This window comes from Simochromis diagramma, unplaced genomic scaffold (assembly GCF_900408965.1).
Source record: "Simochromis diagramma unplaced genomic scaffold, fSimDia1.1 OVJJ01000510.1, whole genome shotgun sequence".
In the NCBI taxonomy this organism is placed as follows: domain Eukaryota; kingdom Metazoa; phylum Chordata; class Actinopteri; order Cichliformes; family Cichlidae; genus Simochromis; species Simochromis diagramma.
Window position 1 is genome coordinate 1,856,843 of NW_024387326.1, and position 22,817 is coordinate 1,879,659.

A 22,817-nucleotide genomic window follows, 5' to 3' on the forward strand; every position below is an offset into this window, starting at 1 on the left:
CCCTAACTGTGGGACCAGTCTGCCACTGCCACTCTGTATTTATGGTTATTGAAGGCTCACAGGATTAGTAGCCCACAGTGCACACATCCGACCTGGGTATTTTCTGGCTAGTCAGCTGCCTATTGGGCTACCTGGTTTATCATAACAGGACCATTTGCTTGTCTCAAAGATTAAAGAATGCAGGCAGTGCACTGAAACATCAAATGGCTCATTAAATCAGTTATGCTGTTTGTTTTGATATGTGGCAATTATCCAACCATTTAGTTTTTGTAACGCTGTTAAGTGTGTTACATAACACAAAATATTAAATGACATTAAGGTTTGCAGGTATTAATTAAATTAAAGTTTCAGAAGTGGAACTCACGATGATAATCATAGCGATAATTATGATTTCTAATTTTATGATAATAGTGGATGCAAACTTTCTCTCATGCATACACAATGTTTTTCTAAAAACATTTGTTAAAAGAAGTGATGCAGTTTCTGATTTTGATTGCATTTTAGATCAGTAACTTGATTAAATGTTTTTCGGGGGAGTTTCTGGAGGTGTTGAGTTGACCCAGAAGCCCCTCATTTGCAATAAAGTAGCCTAGACTTTAACTTTATGCAGATTAGAAGCCAACCACTCAGTGTGCATTCCCTCAGAACACAACACACTGCAGTGCTACCAGAATGCAGGGCATTAAAAAAAAAATACCTGACCATTTTTTCAACCAGTTTCTCTCTAAAAGAGTGAGCAGGTGGGTTTCCACTGCTAATCATTTAAGTGTCCCCAATCCTCACACAGCATGTTACAGGATTATCAAAGCATTAACCAACCCTGCCAACTCAGTCTTTTAACTAGAAACACTTTCAATGTATTAAAATTAACAACATCAAAATTACATTACACCAGTAGAAGACTAGATGAATTGAAGTACATCCATTGTGCTCTTCAAAAATATCCAGCCTAAAAGAATTTCGTAAGCATCCTTTCAGTGAATGGGGATGACAAGTAGGTTTACTGCCCGTGCAGGTTGGCTGTTTGCCACACCTTTAGGTCATTCTGACTGATGGTGCTTGTTTCAGCGGAGAGAAAGAGGAAAGTACAGCACGCCATAATTTTGGGCAAAAATGGTCATATTAATGATACGTGTTCAGCACTGTGGAGATGTAGGCAAGGACTGGTGCCTGTACCTGTGATATATTCAAGCTCACCTGAGGTCTTTCTCATCAGCAGTTACTCTTAATGTCAGGCGCAGCAGGGATTCAACAGCTTCTCCTACTCTATGCTTTGTTGATGATAACTAAAGCGGTTTAATTACAGGCAGCAGGTGACAGACATGTTTAATACATTCATATGGAGAGAAAGGAAACTTAAAATCCCAGTGTCTGTATTTGTACCTTTGAGAAGTGATCTTGACTTCAGTGCTACTTTTAGCTGCCCCCTTGTCACAAGGGGTCACCACAGCAAGCAGCTCTACACGTTTGATTTGGCAGAGTTTTATGCCAAATGCCCTTTTTTTGACACCATCCCATGTCTACAGCTATATTACACAAAACCTGTCTGTTTGGTTGTCTCCAAATTCCTCCTACATGATCAGGAGTTAGGCAAGCTAACTTGGCATACAGGTACATTTCAGAGCTCAGAAGGTTTTTATCTTCAACAGAGATTATGATGTCATCGTGCTGCTTAGCAGCAACCTACCAAAAGGTTAAATGAGGACACGTAACATATTACAAGAGCATTGTATCATTTTCACTTCATGATAACAACATCTAATTTAGCAAATATTGACTGCTGAGATCACCAAATGTTTATACTATCAATATTACATTACATCATTTGACACCTTAACTTATGACATCAGGTTTAATGTATTTAGGGTCTATATTAACAGTTTAATGTTGGATAAATGACCGGATAAGCATGCTTAAAGGCAAGGGGCTTTGAAGCCATTTGATTTAGTCCAGGCTATAAAATTCATTTTATGCACTTTTATCAGGTCCATTTTATTAAGATGTAGATTAAACAATGAGACATATGAAGGTGTAATCAGAATGGAAGTTCAGTTATTATGTGATCTTTTACTACGTAGATCTATATTCAGTTTGAAAAACATGTATATACCATTTTTTCATTATATGTTTAATGGAAGTGAACAGTGCCTGGCTGATGAGTGGTGTATCACAGTTATTTTGACCATGGATAGTAGACACAGAAGATATAAACACATTTTAATTTAAACAAACCCCATGTTTATCTTTAAAACAACCTCTTTTGCCTCTTTTTACTTTTTTCAAAGTGTTAAACAGTTGAAATATAGTCCTAGAGGACCAGGGCGTGTATTTTCTCATCTCAGCTGAGTGCAGGTGGGCAGGTGGTCTCTCTGTGTAATCTGCAGATTAAAGGAGTTTGCATTGAGTTTTTGGATGGGAATGTAAAAGAGCTGGACCAATAGAGACCGGTGTGTTCTCCATCATCTCAAACACAGAATATGGTGTTATCTATTTCAATTAAGGAGACCGATGCATAACTAAAGAGCATCCTGAAGAAACCCCCCCAAAATTAGATGTGACTATCAACTTCTATTTACCGTTTACTTATAATATAGCATTCAGCAGCATGTACTGTGTCTTTTTCCTTGGGTGTGTATGTGTGTACTTGTCTGCATGTGGATCATTTTCTCTCTATTAGCTTTGTCATCTGGGACAGTAACCTGTCATCACTTTGAAAAGCAAGAAGAGGCCAGGAAGTCCCAAATCACTCTCATGTTACACCACCTGTCCACTGAAGGGTCCTACACAATGGTTAACTGCCATCTTTGCCCTATCGTGTGTCACACTTTGTATTCCTCACTCTCTCTTGTGTATGTGTGTGTTTTTGTGCGTGTGTGTGTGTGTGTGTGTGTGTGAATGCGAGCATCACTCCCTAATCCTCACTCTGCCTGTTCGTAACTGCTGTCAACTTGTGATACCGCAGAAAATCGCCAGTTTATCGCACATTATGTTCTTTAATTGCGATCACAAGTGCCGTTTCCCTCTGTTTCTGCTGGTCTTTAGGCGCATGTACTGGGACCTTCTGATTATTATTACTCGTGACATTATGAAAAAGAGCAGCCAGTCCCACTGGATGAGAGAGATGCTCTATAAATTCATAATCTTTTTTAATGAGCACTTGCTATTTCTCACTCTGACCACTTTAGCTAACTGGCTACTGAATTACAAGGAAAAAAAAAATCTTTGGAAATTTTACATGATTGCTTTCCTTTGCTGCAGTTTCGACACTATAAAGTAGCAGCCCCATGATTGTGCTGTGGCAAATCAATATGTATTACCCTTTTTTGTGTAAAAGGTGACAGAAGCTGCATTATGTTTTGATCACTTCGCTGTTATGTTATCACCAGTGTCACCAATTAGCCCAATGGCCACAGGCGTTGCTTTGGATGTTTATTATCAGGGCGGTGTTTTTTCACCTTGTCCTTTAACTGTGTGTAGGCTGGAACCAGCTGAGAATCATTACTGGACCAGCTTCATTCAATTTATTGTGCTTAATGTGCTCTCCCTCTGACAATAAGCACTTTACATCTATTAGAATTCACGTCGCACTTAACAGTGATATTAATTATAATGGATAATTGTAACTGCCCTTGCCAGCACCTGAGCAAAGTTAATAGTCTATTAGTTAAATATTAACATTTCACTCCTCTTCTCGTTATCCTTGCTTTAGTTTTGTGGGTTGGGACCTGCAGAATATCATCACTCTGGATGCCGTGGAGGAAGACAGCCGTTCTCAGATCATGCTGAAGAAGGTCCAGTCTCCAGTGGTCCTGCTGTACTGCTCCAAAGATGAGGCGGTGTACATCCTGGAGGAGGCTCGCTCTCTGGGCCTCACCGGATTCGGATACATCTGGATTGTGCCATCGCTCACCACCGGCAACCCAGAAATAACGCCAGACGCGTTCCCGTCGGGAATGATCTCGGTGTCGTACGATGACTGGGACTACCCGCTGGAGGCCCGTGTTCGCGACGGTATAGGCATCATAACGTCAGCGGCGGCAGCCATGTTGGACGAGTACGGCGACATCCCTGAAGCCAAGACGTCCTGTTACGGCCAGATGGAGAAGACAACCAAGCTGCCTCCCAGTGCACTTCATAAGTGAGCAAAGAGTTTATTTCTTTGTTGTTGTTCTTTTGTCTGTAATGATTATTAACAAATAAAGTACGTGTGAGTCTGAGGAGCACTAATAGAACAGAAAGAGGAGCATAATAATATTGGTGTTTTTTTGATTTGTGTAATTTAAAAGCATCTGAAAAGTCCCCGAGTTAGCATGCACGATTTTTTATGGATGACTCTTTCCCTCCAACTTCTGTTTTCACCCTTATCCTCGCTAATTAGAGAGAAGCTTTCACCGAGTTGCTGCTGAAGATTGCCATTCGAGAAAAGATGCAATTATTGGATACGAGAGCAAGGGATGGAGAGATAGAGGAAGAAGCACGGAGGAAGTGTAGGAGTTAAAAACAGAGAGGAAAAAGAGGTGAATGGAAGTCGAGAGGGGAGCTTGTGATGTAGGCAGTGAGAAAACAGGGGCAGGCAAGAATTCGAGACTGGGGGGAACAGCGGGAGGCCGCTACAAATGAGTGCTCTCCAAAATTGAAGAGCTCCTTGATGAGTCCTTCTGTTCTTTTCTCATTTATTCCACCATCTCTCATTCACTCTCTTCTACTCCCCTTCTCATGAGCTCAACCCCGCAGCAGCCAGTGGGAGATGGTGCAGGTCTTGCCAGCTCTGTCTGGCTTTCCATCTGGCAGAGGAAGGAGGGACACACACAGTTGCGCAACCTGTGTTTACATCCCAATATTGTAATTTTTTTTTAAGATAATGATGTGTGAAATTAAAATTTGCATGTCTAAAGGGTAAAACTTGATTCTATGATGTATTTCCAGGGAGGAAAAATCTCGCCTGTCTGTGTCTACTGTTACTTATCTTGCAACTAAAACGGTTAGTCTGGGGAGCGATTTAGAAACAATTTAGCTACACATGAAGCCATATGGATGTGTTTGATATTTAGCAGTGTGCAGAACATTTTGCCAAACACAGTAAATCAATATAATATTTCATCTGATGTAAGTGATCCAGCGTTTGAGTCGACACAGAAATCACGCCGCTGCTCTTTATCTTGGATGAATTCTTAAAACCCAACAAGAATAAGAATTTTTAGAAACAGCTGATTTAACCATCATGTCCTTATGTGCTGATGATGGCATTGGAGCAAAAGTTTGAATATTTGGCTTTGACAGAATCTCAGAGAAGGTTGCATGGTTTAGTGCAAAAACAGAATGAGGAAAAGAGCCCAGCAGCTGCTCAGCTGTAACACGGTGATGGGTTTTTTCCCTTCGTGTAACATCAGCTTTTAGAATTAAAGTTCCGATTTTCTTTCTCTGCTGGGATAATACTGGTTTAGTGCTTTGAGTTTGAAGTCTGAGATTTTTTTTATTCCCTTTGGTTAGTTCACTCTGCCATATGATGCATTTTAATTGGCTCTTTGTGGCTAGGTCACAGCAGAGCTTTCTTCTCTGCGCACCTACATCTCTACCAGCTTTTCATCATTATTGATGATGTTTCTGTCTGAATCTTCCCACACCTTCCAAATGCCACCCCGAATTTCATCTGGAGCCATAACAACCCCAAAGTCGCAGAGGTAACAGGGTAGTTACTGGTGCTGACTGGCACCAATTAACGAGCTTCCGCTCAAAACAGCGGTCATTTGCAGAAGGAGTCATTAAAGTAGGACGGATTGCATCTTAACTTACAACCTGATCTATGTCTCATTTTGTCTGGAAACACAGACGCATCAAACAGAATCACCAAACATCAAGAGCCAGCTGACGTTGTTCCCAGCGTGCTCTGCTGCCTAAGGTTGTTACCCAGGTGATCAGTGTCCACAGATGGCACTGTAGTGGGTGAGAGAACTCAGCCAATAGGGCTCTGAGGCCAGAACAAGAGAAAACACGATTGGTTAAAGGTAGGTCAGGGCGATGGCAAGTGTGGGTTGTTGGACCATCATCAGCTGTCAGGGAAGACATGAAGACACGGTCAGCTCACAGACATGCAAGTACACAGATGCACGCACACAGAGGTGAGCAGATGGGATGTAAGTGCAAATATACAGTATGTGGGACATATTGCAGTATTTTCCTTTAGGCACAGTATTTATCCCAGTCTTTCAGGAGGTGTGTTTTTGTAAGCAAGATGTCAATAATGGTATTATTATCTTATGAGCATCTGGCTAGTGTTCAACTTGAGATTTATTGTTTGTTTGCTTGAGCACCTCTCAGACTCCACTGTGGTTTGTCACAACAATTAGATTTAAAGCAGATGCTCCTTCCAGCCCTAAGTGTGCCAGAAACTATTTCATAATTGAAAGTAACTTGTTTTGATGGGAATATTATTAATAGTTATTGCTGAATTTACAAAAAAAAAAAACATAAAATAAATAAATAAATCCTTCACTCAGTGGCTACTACTATAGCTACTATACTATACTACTATAGCTTCGGGCCTTTAGTGAAGTTTTACCTCAGTCACTTTGCTCGTGTCAGCCGTGATGATAAATCCACTGTGACATATCCAAGATGAATATGGTGTGCCAAGTAATAAAAAATAAAATTAAATAAAAACAGGAGACAAATGACCAACTAAGAGCGCTGGCCAGCGCAGCAATCAGACCGAGTGACAACCTGTACTCCATATAAAATACGGCGCATGCACATGTGCTCGTGCACGTGCATGTTAGAAACAAGAGAAATATCCCCCTTAAGAGAATGTTCTGTCATGACAGATTTACAGTGTGCTGCTCACCTTCCTGTGGAGAACAGTGTGCCTTAAAAGACTTTAGCACTTATTTATCAGTGTGTTAGTGTGTTAGTGTGTGTGTGTGGAAAAGGCGTGGTGCCGGTAGTTTGTTCTGACAGGTAATTTCGGGCTCTAGCCGTGATATATGGGGGTCAAAATTCAGAAAACACATTTTTTTTTCGCAGATGCACATTACACACACAAACTTAGTCCTGGGGCAGCTGTCATTTCAGCGGTGCAAAGACAAACGCTTGCTCAACAGCGCTACACAATGCGATTTTTTGTAACCTGTCCTTTCTGGCATTTTTCTGTACGACACTTACAGACACATAAAATGAGGCATTTTTTCTTAAAATATGTACATTTTCATAATTATAAATCTGAGAACTGGATAAAAACTGGTTTAAAAGTTTAAAGTGTTTAAAAGGTTTTGAATATTGAATATTTCTTAATCACTCTATACATATTCCAAAATAAAACAAAAAAACCAAACAAACAACATTTTTAAAAAAACATTTTCCAGACATTTAAATTCAGGAACAAACAAATAAATGTATGTCCTTCAGATATCCTTGGGTTTTTTTGTTTTTTTTTACATGCAAAAAATGCAACATCACTGATTAACTTGGACATTTTATCTATTTATTTAGATTTTTTAGGATTTAGGTTCATATTTGCACTAATTTCCATAAATGTCCACTAGGAGAACTATTTTAAAATAACGTCAGTGTGCATGGAAAAAATGGCAACAGAAAAAATGGTTTTGCCTGTAGTTCTTCTTCATGCGTGCTGCACAAACCGTTTAGTGTATTTATCATTTTAGAGCGTTAGAGATCTAACATGTTTTTTTGTCTTTTTAGAGAATGGAGACCATCATGCCCCAGAGTCTCAACATGCCCGTCAATCCACGGCTCATACATAATACATTACCACATAATCACTTGCTAACGACACCTATGGGCGTTTGTGTATTAATAAATGTAAATGTAAATGTTTGCAGGTCCCTTGTGGGATGTGAAATGCACCAAGTGATCTCAGAACTAATCGTGTATTTAGGGGTAAGATTCCTAAACAATGAGTAAAACACTACAGTGGATTTGGTTCTATAATGAAACTGCTCTTATACTATTACTGTATAAGCAGGCAAAACATTAAAAAAAGAAACCTCTTTTATTTAGTCAGCTATTCTAGTGAATTCACACTATGTAAAAAAAATGAATGTAGTTGAATTTGTTCCTCAAAAAAGCTGTTGTTACTACATTTACATGTGGATGATTTATAGGTATAATTAAGCATTTTCACATTCACAAAAACGGCTGTTTTAGGCCTCGCACCACTGTTATCAGCTTTCAAATAGGCAAATAAACCTTCACACAAAGGTAGAAGATGTGTGTCTGTGTGTGAGTACAGTGGTTCTGGCTTAAACATTGATGGTGTGAGGTGACTATGAAGCGTCTCTCCATTTCGAATCTAAAACAACAGACTGTAGGTCGAGTGCCTGATACTTCAAATGAAGTGTTCATTAGGCAGCGGTGGGTGTGCACTTCAAACGAGCTGTGAGAAAATCAGTTTTCCAACAGGCTGATCGTGGAGCTCAGATAGTTATCATCTTTTTCTGTTTTTGTTTTGGAGAATTAAAGCGAACAGTATAGTCATCCCAACTTTCAACATTAAAGAAGTACTTAAAGCTGAGGACATAAAAGAGGTTTTAAGTTTAACTTTTAACTGAAAGGCTAATCGACTTGGCATCAGCTAAACGACTGCCCTGTCGTTTGTTGCTCTAAGAAATATAAATGTTTCCTTGGCACTGAATTTTTAAATGTTTTAGATGTTTTCACATATTTTAACAGGACATCTGGCTTCTTCTTTGTAGAGCAGAACAGTTGTTTGACACAAGGAACAAAATCAGTTTTACTTACTACCCACGTTTTTCCGTTGCTCATTCACACAACTCTCAGCCAATCACGTGGCAGCTTGTTGCATTTAAGCACGTAGACATTGTCAAGATGACCTGCTGAAGTTTAACCCAAGCATCAGAATGGTAATTTAAGGATCTGAATGTGGCTTGGTTGTTGACAGCGGTGGGAAGAAACCAAGTACAAATACTCTGTTACTGTATTCAGAGGTCAGAGGTGAGGAGCCAGACTTCCTTGAGCTGACAAAGAGCAACTCACATAACAAAAAAGTAACCAAGGATGCAGAAGAGCATCTCTAAATGCACAGCACACGAAACTTTGAAGCAGCTGGGCTGTAGCAGCAGCTACACCGGATGTTGCTAGTATATGAACACGTATATTTTGTTTTGTGGAGCAAAAGAAACCATTTCATGATGCAGGTATTATTGTTTACATTATAATATTATTTTATGCCACCTAAACTCATGCAGCCGAAATTCACACACATACAAACCCATCTTGGCACAAGGGAGTGGATGCTAAATAGCATGTACTTCCCCTCCTGTAGCTATTCTTCATGTCAGACTTAACTCCTGCCACCTGAGGCTGAGTGTGTGTTTTCAAATGACTACCCACCCTTGGGTCCTTTTAAAGGCCCTCAATCATCAGCCCTTATCTTTTTTTCAGATTTCCTCCGCTGTCTCTCACAGGGCATATCTCTTGTGTGTGCACTTCACAGGTCACAAGTACCCTGACAGTATACATCCTTGCTCTGACTGGTCCCTGTCTCTATCTTGAACACGTTCAGTGTTTTATAGTTCATCGTATAGTATAGTCTACTTAATTAAAGCTAAAATAGATAAAAGTTAATGTCTTACCACACGGGAGACAATCCAGAACCACTCAAAATACATTTGTTTTTGAGTGTTTTAGTCTTTGTCAAGAGAACTTTGGCAGTTCAGGGCACAGTGCTGTCATCAGAAAATCCAGACGACCTGGAAGGTGGGCTTGGAAGAATGTTACCATTTTACTTAGAACGTTGTTGTTGTTGTTGTTAATGGTGACACAGTTAATGTTCTTTTTCTCCCTGATTAACCAAACGGTTAAGAAAAACAGCAGTAGGAGTGTTGAGAATATTAAACACTTGCAGCTTTAATGCAGTGTGTGCTCTTATTTTTCTCTTGCAGAGTACTTGTAGTCTTGTTAACTCTGGTGCAGTAACAGCAGAAAAAAACACCCTCACCTCCACTCATGACAACACCCCTCCATTCCAAAAGAAGCTTAAAAGTAACTCTATACATTTTTCATGAGAGTCTATCAAGGGTTACTCCTCTTCCTCTCTCTTAGTTCTCTGATAATGATTTCCCTCAGTCTCATATTTAAAGTCTTTTTTTTTTTTTGAGGAGTGGGAGTTGGGGGGGATTGCATCATCCCTGCTGTTTCTCTACTTCCTCGCCCTATTCTGCCCCCTTTGGCCAGGTAATTGCCTGTGTTCCTGAGTGTCTGCAGGGATGTTTACTCTGGGGGAGGGGGGGTTGTTGAGGGTCATTTTGCAGCATACACACTTCAGTCTGTGTCCGTATCCTAGCAACGCACTATCAGGTCCACCTGTTCGATGGCCGTCAGCCCAAATATACTTGCAAACATACACACACAATCCCGTCCTTCCTTCTTTTCATCCTGCTTAGCATGTTCATATTTGTCTATATATAACATAACAGCTTGGCTAATTTTACATATGACTCTTACAGCAGAGCCACACACACAGCTATTGTGTCTTGCTTTTTTTAATTGCTATCATTAGAGGTTCAGAGTTATGATGAAGTGCTGACACATCACGTTGAAAACAGCCTACAATATTCCCAGTAAAAGCTTTTGTGAGAATCACAAAAACGAGCTTCATTTTAGCTTCACCCTTAAGAGAAAGTTTAGCTGGGGTAGAGGAGCCATTCTTTAAACACGTGAGAGTGCTTCCTTTTTTCACACAGATGGTTTCAAAGTGTAGAATGGACTGGTATCTAAAAAAAGCAGCCTGGGCTCTGGTACTGCTCCCAGCACCTCATTCTCTCCTGGTAGTCGTGCATAATTGGGTCGAGCGCAGCACTGTGTGTCCAATCAAATGGCTTAATACTACTCACCTGGTTGCTTGCAGGCCAATCAGATAATTTTAATCACAAAGCCCACTCAATCCCCTTATCTCTGGCTGATTTCATCTGGGCATTGAGTTGTGTTTGTGTGCGTGTGTGCGTGTGTGTGTGTGTGTGTGTCATCAGCAGCAATTTAAGGGGGCATGTTGGTATCAGGAAATGTCACCACCAAAGCACAGATATTAAACTACCTCTTAACAGTTACTTTTGTCATCCTTGTGATGTATTGATTTTTTTTCTTAGTTGCTAGCCTCTGAAATAGATTAGTATAGTAGTGAGTACATAAATAATAAAAATCTATTTAATTAACTAAAAGCTAAGCTGTAAATTGGCAGTCACAGTCATATCTGGCAGATTATGTGGTGGTTGCTGTTATCTGCAGCATGAAAGCTGCATGGTGGAGGCCTCCTGATACTACATGAGCTTAGATGTCTTGAGCAGCAAGTCCCTGGTTCAATTACTGGCTTGCTAAACCATCTTCTTCCTACTTCCCCACATATGTTACTCCCCTGATGTCTAATAGTCCATAAAGTAATAAATGCTTTTCTTTTTTCTTTTGTTTTTTTTGTTTTGTTTTACATAAAATAGGTATTGCACAACGTTAATGACACAAGATTTTATGTAAATAAAAAAAAGACATTGTTTAATACTAGAATTTTAAACTCAGAAAATAAGTACCATTTTTGAGCTAATGGGAAAAAAAATTGAAATGTATTATTCTTTTTTATTTTTTATAAAGACAAAAAAAAGGACAATAATTTACCCTGTATTTTGACAGGAGTTGGTAAGATAGATTTCCACTTCATCCTGGGACTTCCTGGGCAAACATACAGGCACAAATAATTATGTTATCCTGTTAAATTAACTCTTTTAACCTCCATCTATGTTGTTTAACTAAATTAATTGCAGTTCTTTGAAAAAATGAAAACTTAGTACAAAATTAAATCAGCAGGGCACTGCTTCACTTTTACATTTCGATGCATGTCTGTTAATTAAAACTTCTTTAATTAAATAAGGTGTTTAAATGAGGTGTGGATGGACTTGGTGTGTCCTAGAAGCTAAACATAAAGTCTTTAACTTTGCTCATTGTAGCTTAGTGACAGATGTGAATAAAAGCGATAATATATCTTCTGTCTAGTGAGTTAACCATTTTCCAGAAACCTCGATTACTCACCGTGTGTACTGGAAACAATCTTTGGTGATTGTTTTGGTGGTTTCAGGTGTGTCTTAGTGAACTGGATGGATGAGATTAAAATTTGATAAACTGTGCATTTCGTTGCCCTGTACCTGTGACATGTGCAATGACAATAAAGTTGAATTCTATTCTATTCTATTCTATTCTACTCTAGCCGTCTACTAATGTTACAGATGAATAGGACTGATCATGTTTGTTGCCTAGCAACAACATTAACTTAAATTATTTTATTATTAACATACCTCCTACATTATTGGTAACATAATAGACAGGTAATTTAGCTGTCAGATAATTGTTAACACCCATCCATTAACCTATCTTCCATTTATCCGAACAGATCTGAGATTGACAACAGTCAACACAACAATGCTAACCATTGCGCCGCCATGCTGCCTATATTTCAGTGGCTAATGTTAACGTGCCCCTCAGACAATTTAATATTTGTTACAAATGTTGGTACTACAACCCAAAATTAGTGACCGAGCCCATAGGAAGTCTTTTTGCAATGACACCTCATATCATCTTGGGGCCTTCAGAGGTTTTAATGCAGGTTTTTAGGCACTTCTGGATTGGCTTCATTTTTCTGATCCAGAAGCTGCATCTGTGTTTTACACTCCCTATCTGCAAAGGTGTTGTGTGGAGTTGTGTGTTAACTGGACGGAGCAAATACGTCACCGCTGGTGTTGATACTATTGCAAATCTGTAGCTAATCCAACAATTCAGTTGAACCTAAATAAATAAACAATCACTTTCCAATAAAAGATTGTAAAATAAACAGTTTTACACATGCAGGTTGTTAAAAAGATTTCTTCATTTATTTATTTTTTGGTCCAACTCACACAAATACTTGTTTTAATAGTTTTCTGGCCATTTTTACCCTTCAGCACGTCACTGCACAATGCCCTACACAGCTTGAAAGAGCTCACCTGTAGCAATCCACTGTGAGTTTTCAACGACACATCAAGTGGGTCCGTGCTCCATTTAGGAGTTCTTTCACCCGCCTGGCCCCCCAGAATGGAATAAAGGTGAAAGAAAAGAGCAGCCATCTCTGTCGTGTTGTACCAGAGCGCTGACAGAAGGAGTGAGGGAGACAGAGTGAGGAAGGACAGCCATGATTAATGTAGAGGCTGTGTGGACCCAAGAATATCTTTCCACTGCCCTCCATCTTAGCTAATGTGACCTGCCATATAGGTCACTCATTACAGTGTATGTGTACGTGTGTGGTGTGTTAGAATGGACCGACTAAGACTTTAGGTGCTGTAATTTCTCACTTTTTCTTTGCTATCTCCCTACTCATATATCTCTATTTATACATATATATATATATATATATTAACTGAGCCAACCCTGGTAGAAGAGAGTAACTAAACTGTTTGTAGCTGAACTAAATAATGCCCAGTCACCTGCACTGATAGATGCATCTACTTAGCTGAGGAAGAAGATTGTGGCCAAACTCAAGGCAGCCACACAACCGAGGGCACGACTTCCTCTTTCTCACCACAGGAAATGCTTGCAAATGTGAACACACCTGTACTCAACATCCCCACTACCAGTATCAATAAAAGCAATGATCTCTTACATGCCACTGCCACAGAAATACTTGGGTCCAAAAATGACAAATACATATAGAGAAAGCCCCCCCGGGTGGAAAAGAAGGCTGTAACGGAAATCAGGGAGATCTGGAATGATGTTTGGGCACTAACAAAAGTCCAGAAGGTTTTGTGAGAGACAGACAAGAGCTCTCTAGGGTGTACTCTTAGCTACAAAGGAACCATACTATGATGGGACACTCAGACACTGAGCAATCCTGGAAGACAATCTTAGAGAATGAGATGGCACAGAGCACCAACACCAAGTGGATGGTGCACCTAAGAGCAGACCACAGCAATCTCCCAGACACAACCCCCTCTCTTACATGGATGATATTAAGGTATATGCTGGGAGAGAGCGAGACTTCATTGATGCACCTCACCAGGCTCTACAGTGAGGACATCAGGCTGTTAAATGAACTGGAATAACATCCCAATGTGGAGAAAGAGACTTTATTGGAGGCTTTGCAAAGATGCCTTGGAGACAGTCCAGTATATAGTACCAAGATGGAAGATGGAAGCTGGAAGAACATAAACCGAGAGACACTACCAAGTGGCTGGGATAGCGTACAGGAACATCTGTGCCACATATGGATTAGAACTCCCCAATTCCCGATGGGAGACACCACTGAAGGTAGTTGAGAACAACAAGGCTAAGGTCCCGTGGGATTTTGAGTTCCAGAAAGACAAGCAGCTGCTGGCCAACCAACCAGACATAGTGGTGGTTGAAAAGGAGCAGAAGATGTAGCAGCCCCGGCAGACAGCAACATCACAAAGAAGGAGCACAAGGAAATAGAGAAAGGCCAGGGGCTGAGGGAACAACTGGAGCAAAAGTGGAGGTCAAAAGTGGAGCTTTAGGAGCTGTAAACCAGAGAGTGGCTTCAGCAGATTCCAGGCACAACATCAGGGATCTCTATTTAAAAGAGTGCAGTCCTGGGAAAAGCTAAGATACTGCACACAACCCTCAAATTCCCAGGACACCAAGTTTGAGGAACACGCACACATACCGTCCCGCCATACACACACACACACACACACACACATATATATATATATATATATATATGTGTGTGTGTGTGTGTGTGTATGACATATGGTTCTCATTTATGCTTCGACTGTTCAGTTTCTTTAGTTCTAAAATACAATCATAATCCAGTCCATAATGATCAAATGTGACTTTATAACTTTCACTGCAAGAGCCTGAATATTGCAGAAAGGTAATAATAATAATAGTAGATTGCAAATGGAATATTTCACATGCTAATGTAATTCAATTTCCTTTTCTCTTTTTCTCACAAAATCACTCATTTCATTTCTTTTGTTATTCACTGGCTTTTCCCATAACCCCCCCCCCCCCCCATCTCTTTGACCACCCTTTGCCCCACTATATCTCATCCTCTGCCTCTTTCATTCTCAGATACATGATGAATGTGACGTGGGATGGCAGAGACTTGTCCTTCACAGAAGACGGCTACCAGGAAAACCCAAAGCTGGTGGTCATTGTTCTTAACAAGGAGAGAGAGTGGGAGAAGGTAGGATCTATATCTAAAGAATCCTGCACTGAAAAGCTTTCACTTCTTTGAAAAAGAATATGAGTTTGGAGGGAAAAAAATGTCTCTAGGGACATTTTAGCGGTGCTCCAGATGCCAGGCAGCCAGCCCGTTTCCTTATTTAATAACCACCATAGTTTTCAGCTTTGCTGAGCATTTTAATATGATAAACTTGCATTAGGTAACACGGTGCGCCATCAGATTGTCATGGTTGCTGAAAACAGGTAGGCTTGATTTATAATGATTTGTTCCACATGTTCAATAAATATGCATTTCTTTAATAAAATAAGGGCATTTCCAATTGTCCTTATTTTCTCCTTGACTAAAAGCTTAAAAGGTCATTATTAAAAGAAGAAGAAGCTTGTTTTTGTTGCTCCCCTGTTTGTGGGAGGGTCACAACAGTGGATGGATCTAAATATTGGATTTGGCAGATTTTTATATCAGAGTCCTTCTAAGAATTTGTACCTGTTTTGGGTCTCAAACTCGGGATCTTTGGCAAACATGTTAATTGCTTGACTAAAGTCACTCAGTAGGACTTAAATCAAAATGAAAGAAAATGACATTCAACCACCATCTTTGACTTAGAGGTCACCGCTGAGACATGGAACACGAAAACAAAACCAGCCACGAGCACAGTATTGAAAATGCCACCTATGTGTCATCATACAGCACTCAGTTGATCAATGAGCTCATTTACTGAGGAGGTTATGGATTGCTGTAACTGGTTAATGTTAGGTGGCTTCTATAAAGAATGGCCACTATGAAAGGGTGAGCATTCGTGCCATTTTAATGGACTTTAAATGGCAGTCATGTATCTTTATACCTACATCTGACTCCCTGGTACTTACTTAAATACCTCATATTTAATGCCCCCATAGCTCATATGTTAGAATGGGTGAGACTGAGAGGACAAGTTTGGGAGAAGGATGGGGAAACAAGGGAGGAATTGGAAGGAATTGTAAAGGGAAGATGGATAATTTTGTGTTTTATGGTCATTTTCTTTTCGTTGCATTGATTTGATTTTGTCACTCCCTGTGCATGTTTCTCCTCACACTCTTCATTCTCCTCTTTACTGTTTGCCACCTTTGATCTTCTTTCCCTTCTTCTTTACCTCATCTGTCCTCTTCCATCTTCTCTTACCTCCCCTCCTTTCCTTTTATCACCAGTTCAGATCATTTGTAGACTCTGGTGTTGTTTTTCTCCCCTCTGATAGGGCCTCAAAACACAGCTGAGACCTCTGATACCGGAGGGTGGCGCGGGTTCACGTGCATGCACGTGTGTATTTTGACTCATCAACACTGGCTACTGACAGAAACACTTTTCGGGAGACTCGTGCAGCAACGAATGCAATTGTTATTCAAGTCAGACCCATGCGTATATGTGTGTGTCTGTGACTTACAGTTTGCAGTTCAGTTTGCCGCAATCTGCAGAGTCTCCACCCGATCTTTTAGACTAGCTGTTTCATATTTCATATCTACACACACACAAACACAGACGCATGCATGCAAAAGACCTTTTGTTGATGTGCAGAGGAGAGGCAGAGTGTGGTGTTTTTAATACAGAGCCTGGGAAATTGATCAGCACCACATGGTACTGTGGTTCAGAGAAAGCGACAGAAAGCAAGAGACACACCGAGACCCAAAGTGGAAACATAATTGGGAGCTTCTCTCTTTCTTTCTCTTTCTGTCTCCCTCTCTTTCTCACACACACACACACACACTTTCTCTCTCTGGTGCTGCTGTCCCACCCATGCGCCAGAAAGCAGCGGCACACAGAGAGAGACCTGCGATGATCAAGAGGTAAAAATTCAGTAACTGCACTAAAATATGGATATGCACTAAAAATATAAAATGTGTCCCCCTGAGGCACAGGAGAGACAGGGAGAGGAGTGCTGTATGGAACGGTATCAAGACGAACAAGAGACAGAGACAGATGGGAGGGAATATTGAGAGCAAATGATCGCAAGAAATGGAGACCCAAAGAGAAAAGGAAAGAAGCAAAAGGAGGAGAGGAAAGGTATAAATGAGCCACCAGCATGTGTATGAGTTCCCTTTTTTTGAGCACACCTGCTCCTCGCTGCAGCGCACAGCCACATTGGTTAGATGATGTGTCTTTTCCTTTTTTTTCTTTAAGTTTTGAGAAGAGCTACCTTTAAAGTCATTGCACTTGTGTGGTTAGATGTGCGTGTGGTGTTTGGGTTTATTTATTTACTAAGGGTTATGTAACTAATTCAAATGAAGCACATTTTGCAGGAAGTCATGGGGGTATATTTGCCTAGATAATGAGGATGGAGCTTATATGGAGTTTTTGGGGGGGATTTGCGTCAGAGCTTTAGACAAAGAAAAAACAAAGTCTTGGTTGACTAAAATGGTTCCAATTTTTCAACTAATCAGTTTGTCCTAGGGGGAAAAAAAATAATTTAAAAAGTGTACTCGGTGCAGTTTACCCACTAGCAATATTAGGCTAAATTAATTACAAGTAAAACATAAAAGCTAGTGTTTTCTGCATATTACGTAATCTTAAACTGGTTCTTTTAGTCTGAAATGATATCAGCAAACTTGGAACCAACCAGAAAGGACTTGCCATATTCATATACAGTGGTACAGTTTGTGTAGTACTGTCTTGTGTCACCCCTCATTTTGCTTCCAAGGAGCCTGACTCGGATCATGTGATCTGGAGCAATCCGGTTGTTAAGTGATGATGTATTAACCCTGCTTCCAGGTCCAAACTACGCTGCGTTAATTAATGCTGTTGTCGTTTTAGCACGTTTTAATGCTTTGTATCTTTTTCTATTTAATCTAAACGAGCCCCTAAAAATAGTCAGTGATCACTGTCGGCCTCTCTGGGTTTTTATTACGACTATTCAAAGCTCTTTAAGGTTTTTAAAACCTTACGATGTAACTATAGCCCATCAGCGAACAGTTTGCCAGGCAACAAATATTTGAATGGGACAGAAAAGAATCACTCTGAGGCTAAAAAAAGATTTGAATGGGTACATGGACATTATTTGGATATTTGCTGTTTCTTCTCTCATTTTCAGTCCAGTCCTTGTACCTGATCAATTTGAGAGGAGTTGTGTGTTTGTGTTTTTGTTGATTTATGAATAATTCAAGCATGAAAAGCCACCTAATGCAAGGGATGAATGAGAGCTGCGTCTAAAGAGCTTATATGTCATTATTTGGTATCAGCACATTTATTCTTCCTCATAGTTTGAACTCTTAGGCAACTGTCTTGTAATTTCTTTAAGTAGCCTTCAGGAATGGTCCTCCAGGCTTATTAAAGGACACTCAAAGCTCTTCTTTAGATGATCCCACACTGCTTCAATAATGTTGATGTCCGGTCTCTGAGGAGGTATTTTCTGCATATTCTTCTGCATATCCCAAACACCACTGGCTGAAATGAAGCCCCAAATGATGACACGACCTCCACTATGCTTTATAGATGGCTGTAGATACTCAGTGTTTTGTGCCTGTCACTGTTGTTCTCCACTTCTCCAGTTTCCTCCAATTTTATTTATTTATTGAAATTTTTTAATTTTTATTTTTAAGAACAAGGTACACTAATTGTTCTTTAAGAATCACCTCGTTGGTGTAAAAATACTACTTAATGCCTGTCAACCTGTGTTATCTTTGACATTCATGGACTCAACTAAATAAATGACAAATTATTTGCTTTTGTGACAGGCTACAAGTAACAAAGTGCTTAAAGCTAAAATGTAAAATTCTTTATGTAGACACAAAATTGGTTCATCCCTGGAGTTTAGGTGCCTTTACTTGAATAATTCATAGGGCAAAAACAAATGCACATTGTTCTGAAAATGGTCAAGTAAAAAGTCTGGAGAACTGTTGGTGTAGAGCACTTTAAAAATGTCCAGAATGTCTGGCCCCTTGAATACTAGTGTATAACGTTATAATTGCTTCATAACTAGTTTAACACATATAAGTAACGCGATTCATCACAGGGTGTTAAAATATTTATTTCACTTAATATGAATTTGAAAAAATGTCTAAAACACAACATCTATAAAGAGATATTTTACATTTCATTCTACAAATATGAATCTGAATTTATAACCTTATTACTCTTGCTAAGCAGGTTCTTTGTGAATGACTTTCACTTTTTCATGTTCTGCCTGATGCGATTTGATCAAATAAAACTAGGCATTCATCACAAATTAGCTAAAATCACAGTAAATAGAACATTTAAATAATTAAAGTTACCATTTACTAATTACATTTTTTCCTAATTGTTTAATTTTGAAAAAATCAAAGTCTAAAAATATTAACTGCTTCAAACTACTGTTCATTCAACAGATGCAACATTACTACATATCCAAATCTAGATCCATGCACCTCTTATTTGATCAAAATATATTACATTTCCTGTTTGTATATTGCCCTTTTTATTATTTATGAAAGTCTACAGCATTGTAATTGTTTGCTGAATTAAAGCATGACTTCATCAACAGCACGAGAAAAGTGTATTTACCGATCAGAACCAGGATGTTATATTTTATTCCTGCTGAGTCGATGGAGTGCGTAAACTGCTTCAGGAACTGCTGTGGCGTTAGCAGCCAGTTCACAAAATAATTATTACAGACAGCATGGGATTTGTGCTTGGAGAATCACAATATGGAGAGCAGACGCACAGAAAAACCCACGTGCATGCACCCACACTTGCAAGTCGACACACAAACACGCACATGCGTCTTCGATTCAGGCGTCGCTATTCTCTGAGCCTTTGTGAAAGAGCTTCACTTTAAAGAAATATGTCTAAATTAATGGATTCCGTTTCTTTTCGATTTTCCACTCTTTCATCCTCTTTCTCTATGCCCTCATTTTTCGCGCACAAACGGCGGCGTGCACATGCACCCTTCGGAGCAAGCGTAGGGTGTAGGAGAGGGAGAGCAGAATCCATTTTCCTGACATAATTTTGTCTGACAGGAGTGACAGATACTATTTTATGACTGAATGGGTTTCTCCATGCTATTAGGAACTCATTCTCCCATAATGCAACTTGCCACAACGATAACTCTCCCCGTGAGACTGGCACAGAGAATGTGCTTGGTGTAAAAGCCATGACCCCGGTTTTACTTTATTCTTTTATCATACTCTATCTGTTATTCATCCAGGTACTGGTTTATTATAGCCCTTGAATATGTGTGTGTGTGTGTAGGTTTGTGTGGGCAGAAAAAGTGTAACACAAAGAGACAAATATGAAATGAATGAAATGAAGAAAAAGACATGTTGGTACAAAGAGCAAGACCTTTAAAGAAACAAAGATAAAGAAAGATGATGATGGAATAGAAAGAACAACAAAGCAGAACAAGTGTGAAATGACAAAAGAAGGAGTGGTAGATGAAACAAGTGCTTTAAGAAAAAAGTATACAAAGAAGTATACACCGCACTTCAGGGACAGAGTGTCATCCCGCCACCAAGTGGCTCTAAATCTATTTCAGAGTGATGATGCGATAGGATTGCCGGCGTGGATTGTTATAATGCTGTAATCCCACAGGCTTTAAGATTGTAACACACACATACACAAACATGTGCACTGCTTTCCATGAACAGCATGTGCACAATATTTGGTATTAGATGTGGGTAGATTCAGCATTTTGTTCTCTGACCAGTCGATAGAGAGTATCTTCCTACCTCTATGGGAATTAATTTATAGCCCCTCTTTCTTTAATTGGAAAGAAAGAGCGATTGGGAGGAAGAGGGAAGAGGAGAACAGCAGGACAGGAAATCAGAGGAGTTGCTGAAGTCAGCTTCTTCTTTCCCTCCTCCTCCTCCTTTCCCTCTTATTTTCTGAGCAGTGCATTTATCACGCTTCTTAGTTTATTGACTCATCCAACCAAATCAGGACTACTCTTCAAAGATGATATTAATGGCTGTACGGGTCAAACAGGATTTAGTTGTACAAACAGGAGAGAGGATAAGAAAATGAACTCGGTGGGAGGGATCTCCATCCATCCATCCAACCAACATGTTGTACAGCATTTCAATTTTATTTTTGTAGTGCCAAATCACAACAACAGTTGCCTCAAGAAGTTAGCAGTAGGTAGTAGTCGAAGCAGAAATGCCTAAACCTCCCCTTTCAAATCAGGACCACCTACTTCAACTCTTCTGCCAGGACATGAAGGTGCTCCCAAACCCACCAAGAGATTTAATCCATCCAGGGTGTCCTGGGTCGGCCCCAGGGCCACTTCTTGGTGGGACATGCACAGAACACCCCACCTAGGAGGTGCCCAGGAGGCATCCTGGTCAAATGCTTGAACTACCTCAACTGACTCATTTGATGATGAGGAGCAGTGGCTCTACTCTAAAATCCAACCGAATGACTGAGGTCCACAACCAGTCTTTATTGTCTGATCATAATTATGATACACGAATTACATTTTTACGTTCCCATTAAAAAGTTCTATTATCTCCACCCCTTTAATGCATAAACACTCACACAGACACAAACGCACATATGTGGATGGGCACATACACATGCACTCACTCTATTGAGAAATGCAAAACAGCTGGGCTAAGACAGACAGGAAAATGTGGCCGATCCCTTGAGACTAACGATTACACGCAAGAAGCATGGGTGCCACCTCAGCGTACCGTCCGGCTTTGCTTTCCTCAACACATATGCCTACGCAAACACAAACACACACACACATGCACACACACGCACACAGTTTGAGGAATGTAGCCGACAGCAGAGTGAGCTGTTGACAGCGGTGCCGACTAAGAGTGGAGAAGAGACTCTAATCCCTGTCAGAGGATAGAAAACCACTCAAAGCAAAACAATTAAAATGCTAATTTCACTTCCTCCTCTCTGCTCGGCTGTTAATGACTTAGCCAGGCGTGCAGGCGAAGCAACAACATGTGTGTGTGTGCGTGTGGTTGTGTGCGGATAACAAACACTGTCTCATGACTTCGAGGTCAAGTGGCTGACATATTAGCATTGCTATGATATGTGTGTCGGGTGCAACTGCGTTAAGATATTAGGGTTTTTTTCCCCACACACCTAAAACAAAGAAACTATGTTTAGCTTAACCTTTTGCAACCCTGCTCGCAATCTTGTCACTAATGTCTACGAATGAAAATATATCAATGCCTCTGTCTGCATGTGTGCAGTACTAGGAGAGATGGAAACACACGAGACGTCAGAAAGATTTCTTAGATGGAGGAAAAGAGTTAGAGCAGTGATTTGCCAGTTTCTGCCCCAATGCCTGTTGCTGTTTATTATATTCCACTCTGCCTTCCCTGACATAAACATGCACATATATATATATATATATATATATATATATATATATATATATATATATATATATATATATATATATATATATATATATATACTTTATGTATGAACACACACACACACACATAGATCTACAGAGAGATGTCAGTAGGTAAAGATAAAAATAACCCATAGGGTAAACTGTGACATCACAGCTCTGAAAACTTTTTGAATTATCAACAGAGTCCCAACTGTCATACTGTCACACTAAATCTCTGTTTCTGTATGGGTTTGCATGCATAGCAATATCACTGTGTGCATTTTATGATCCAACCCTGCAGGCCATGCATTTAATATGCCGTGCTTT

The 22,817-nt window shown here is 39.9% G+C and overlaps 1 protein-coding gene across 1 annotated transcript in view; it reads left to right on the forward strand.

The window, feature by feature from the left end:
- The window catches only part of grin2aa (glutamate receptor, ionotropic, N-methyl D-aspartate 2A, a), a 159,442-nt gene that overhangs the window by 106,249 nt on the left and 30,376 nt on the right, over positions 1 to 22,817 (forward strand). The window contains exons 4-5 of the mRNA XM_040005926.1: positions 3,710 to 4,138; positions 15,079 to 15,193. Of these exons, the coding sequence (XP_039861860.1) occupies positions 3,710 to 4,138; positions 15,079 to 15,193 (544 nt within the window). The remainder of the gene's footprint in view (positions 1 to 3,709; positions 4,139 to 15,078; positions 15,194 to 22,817) is intronic.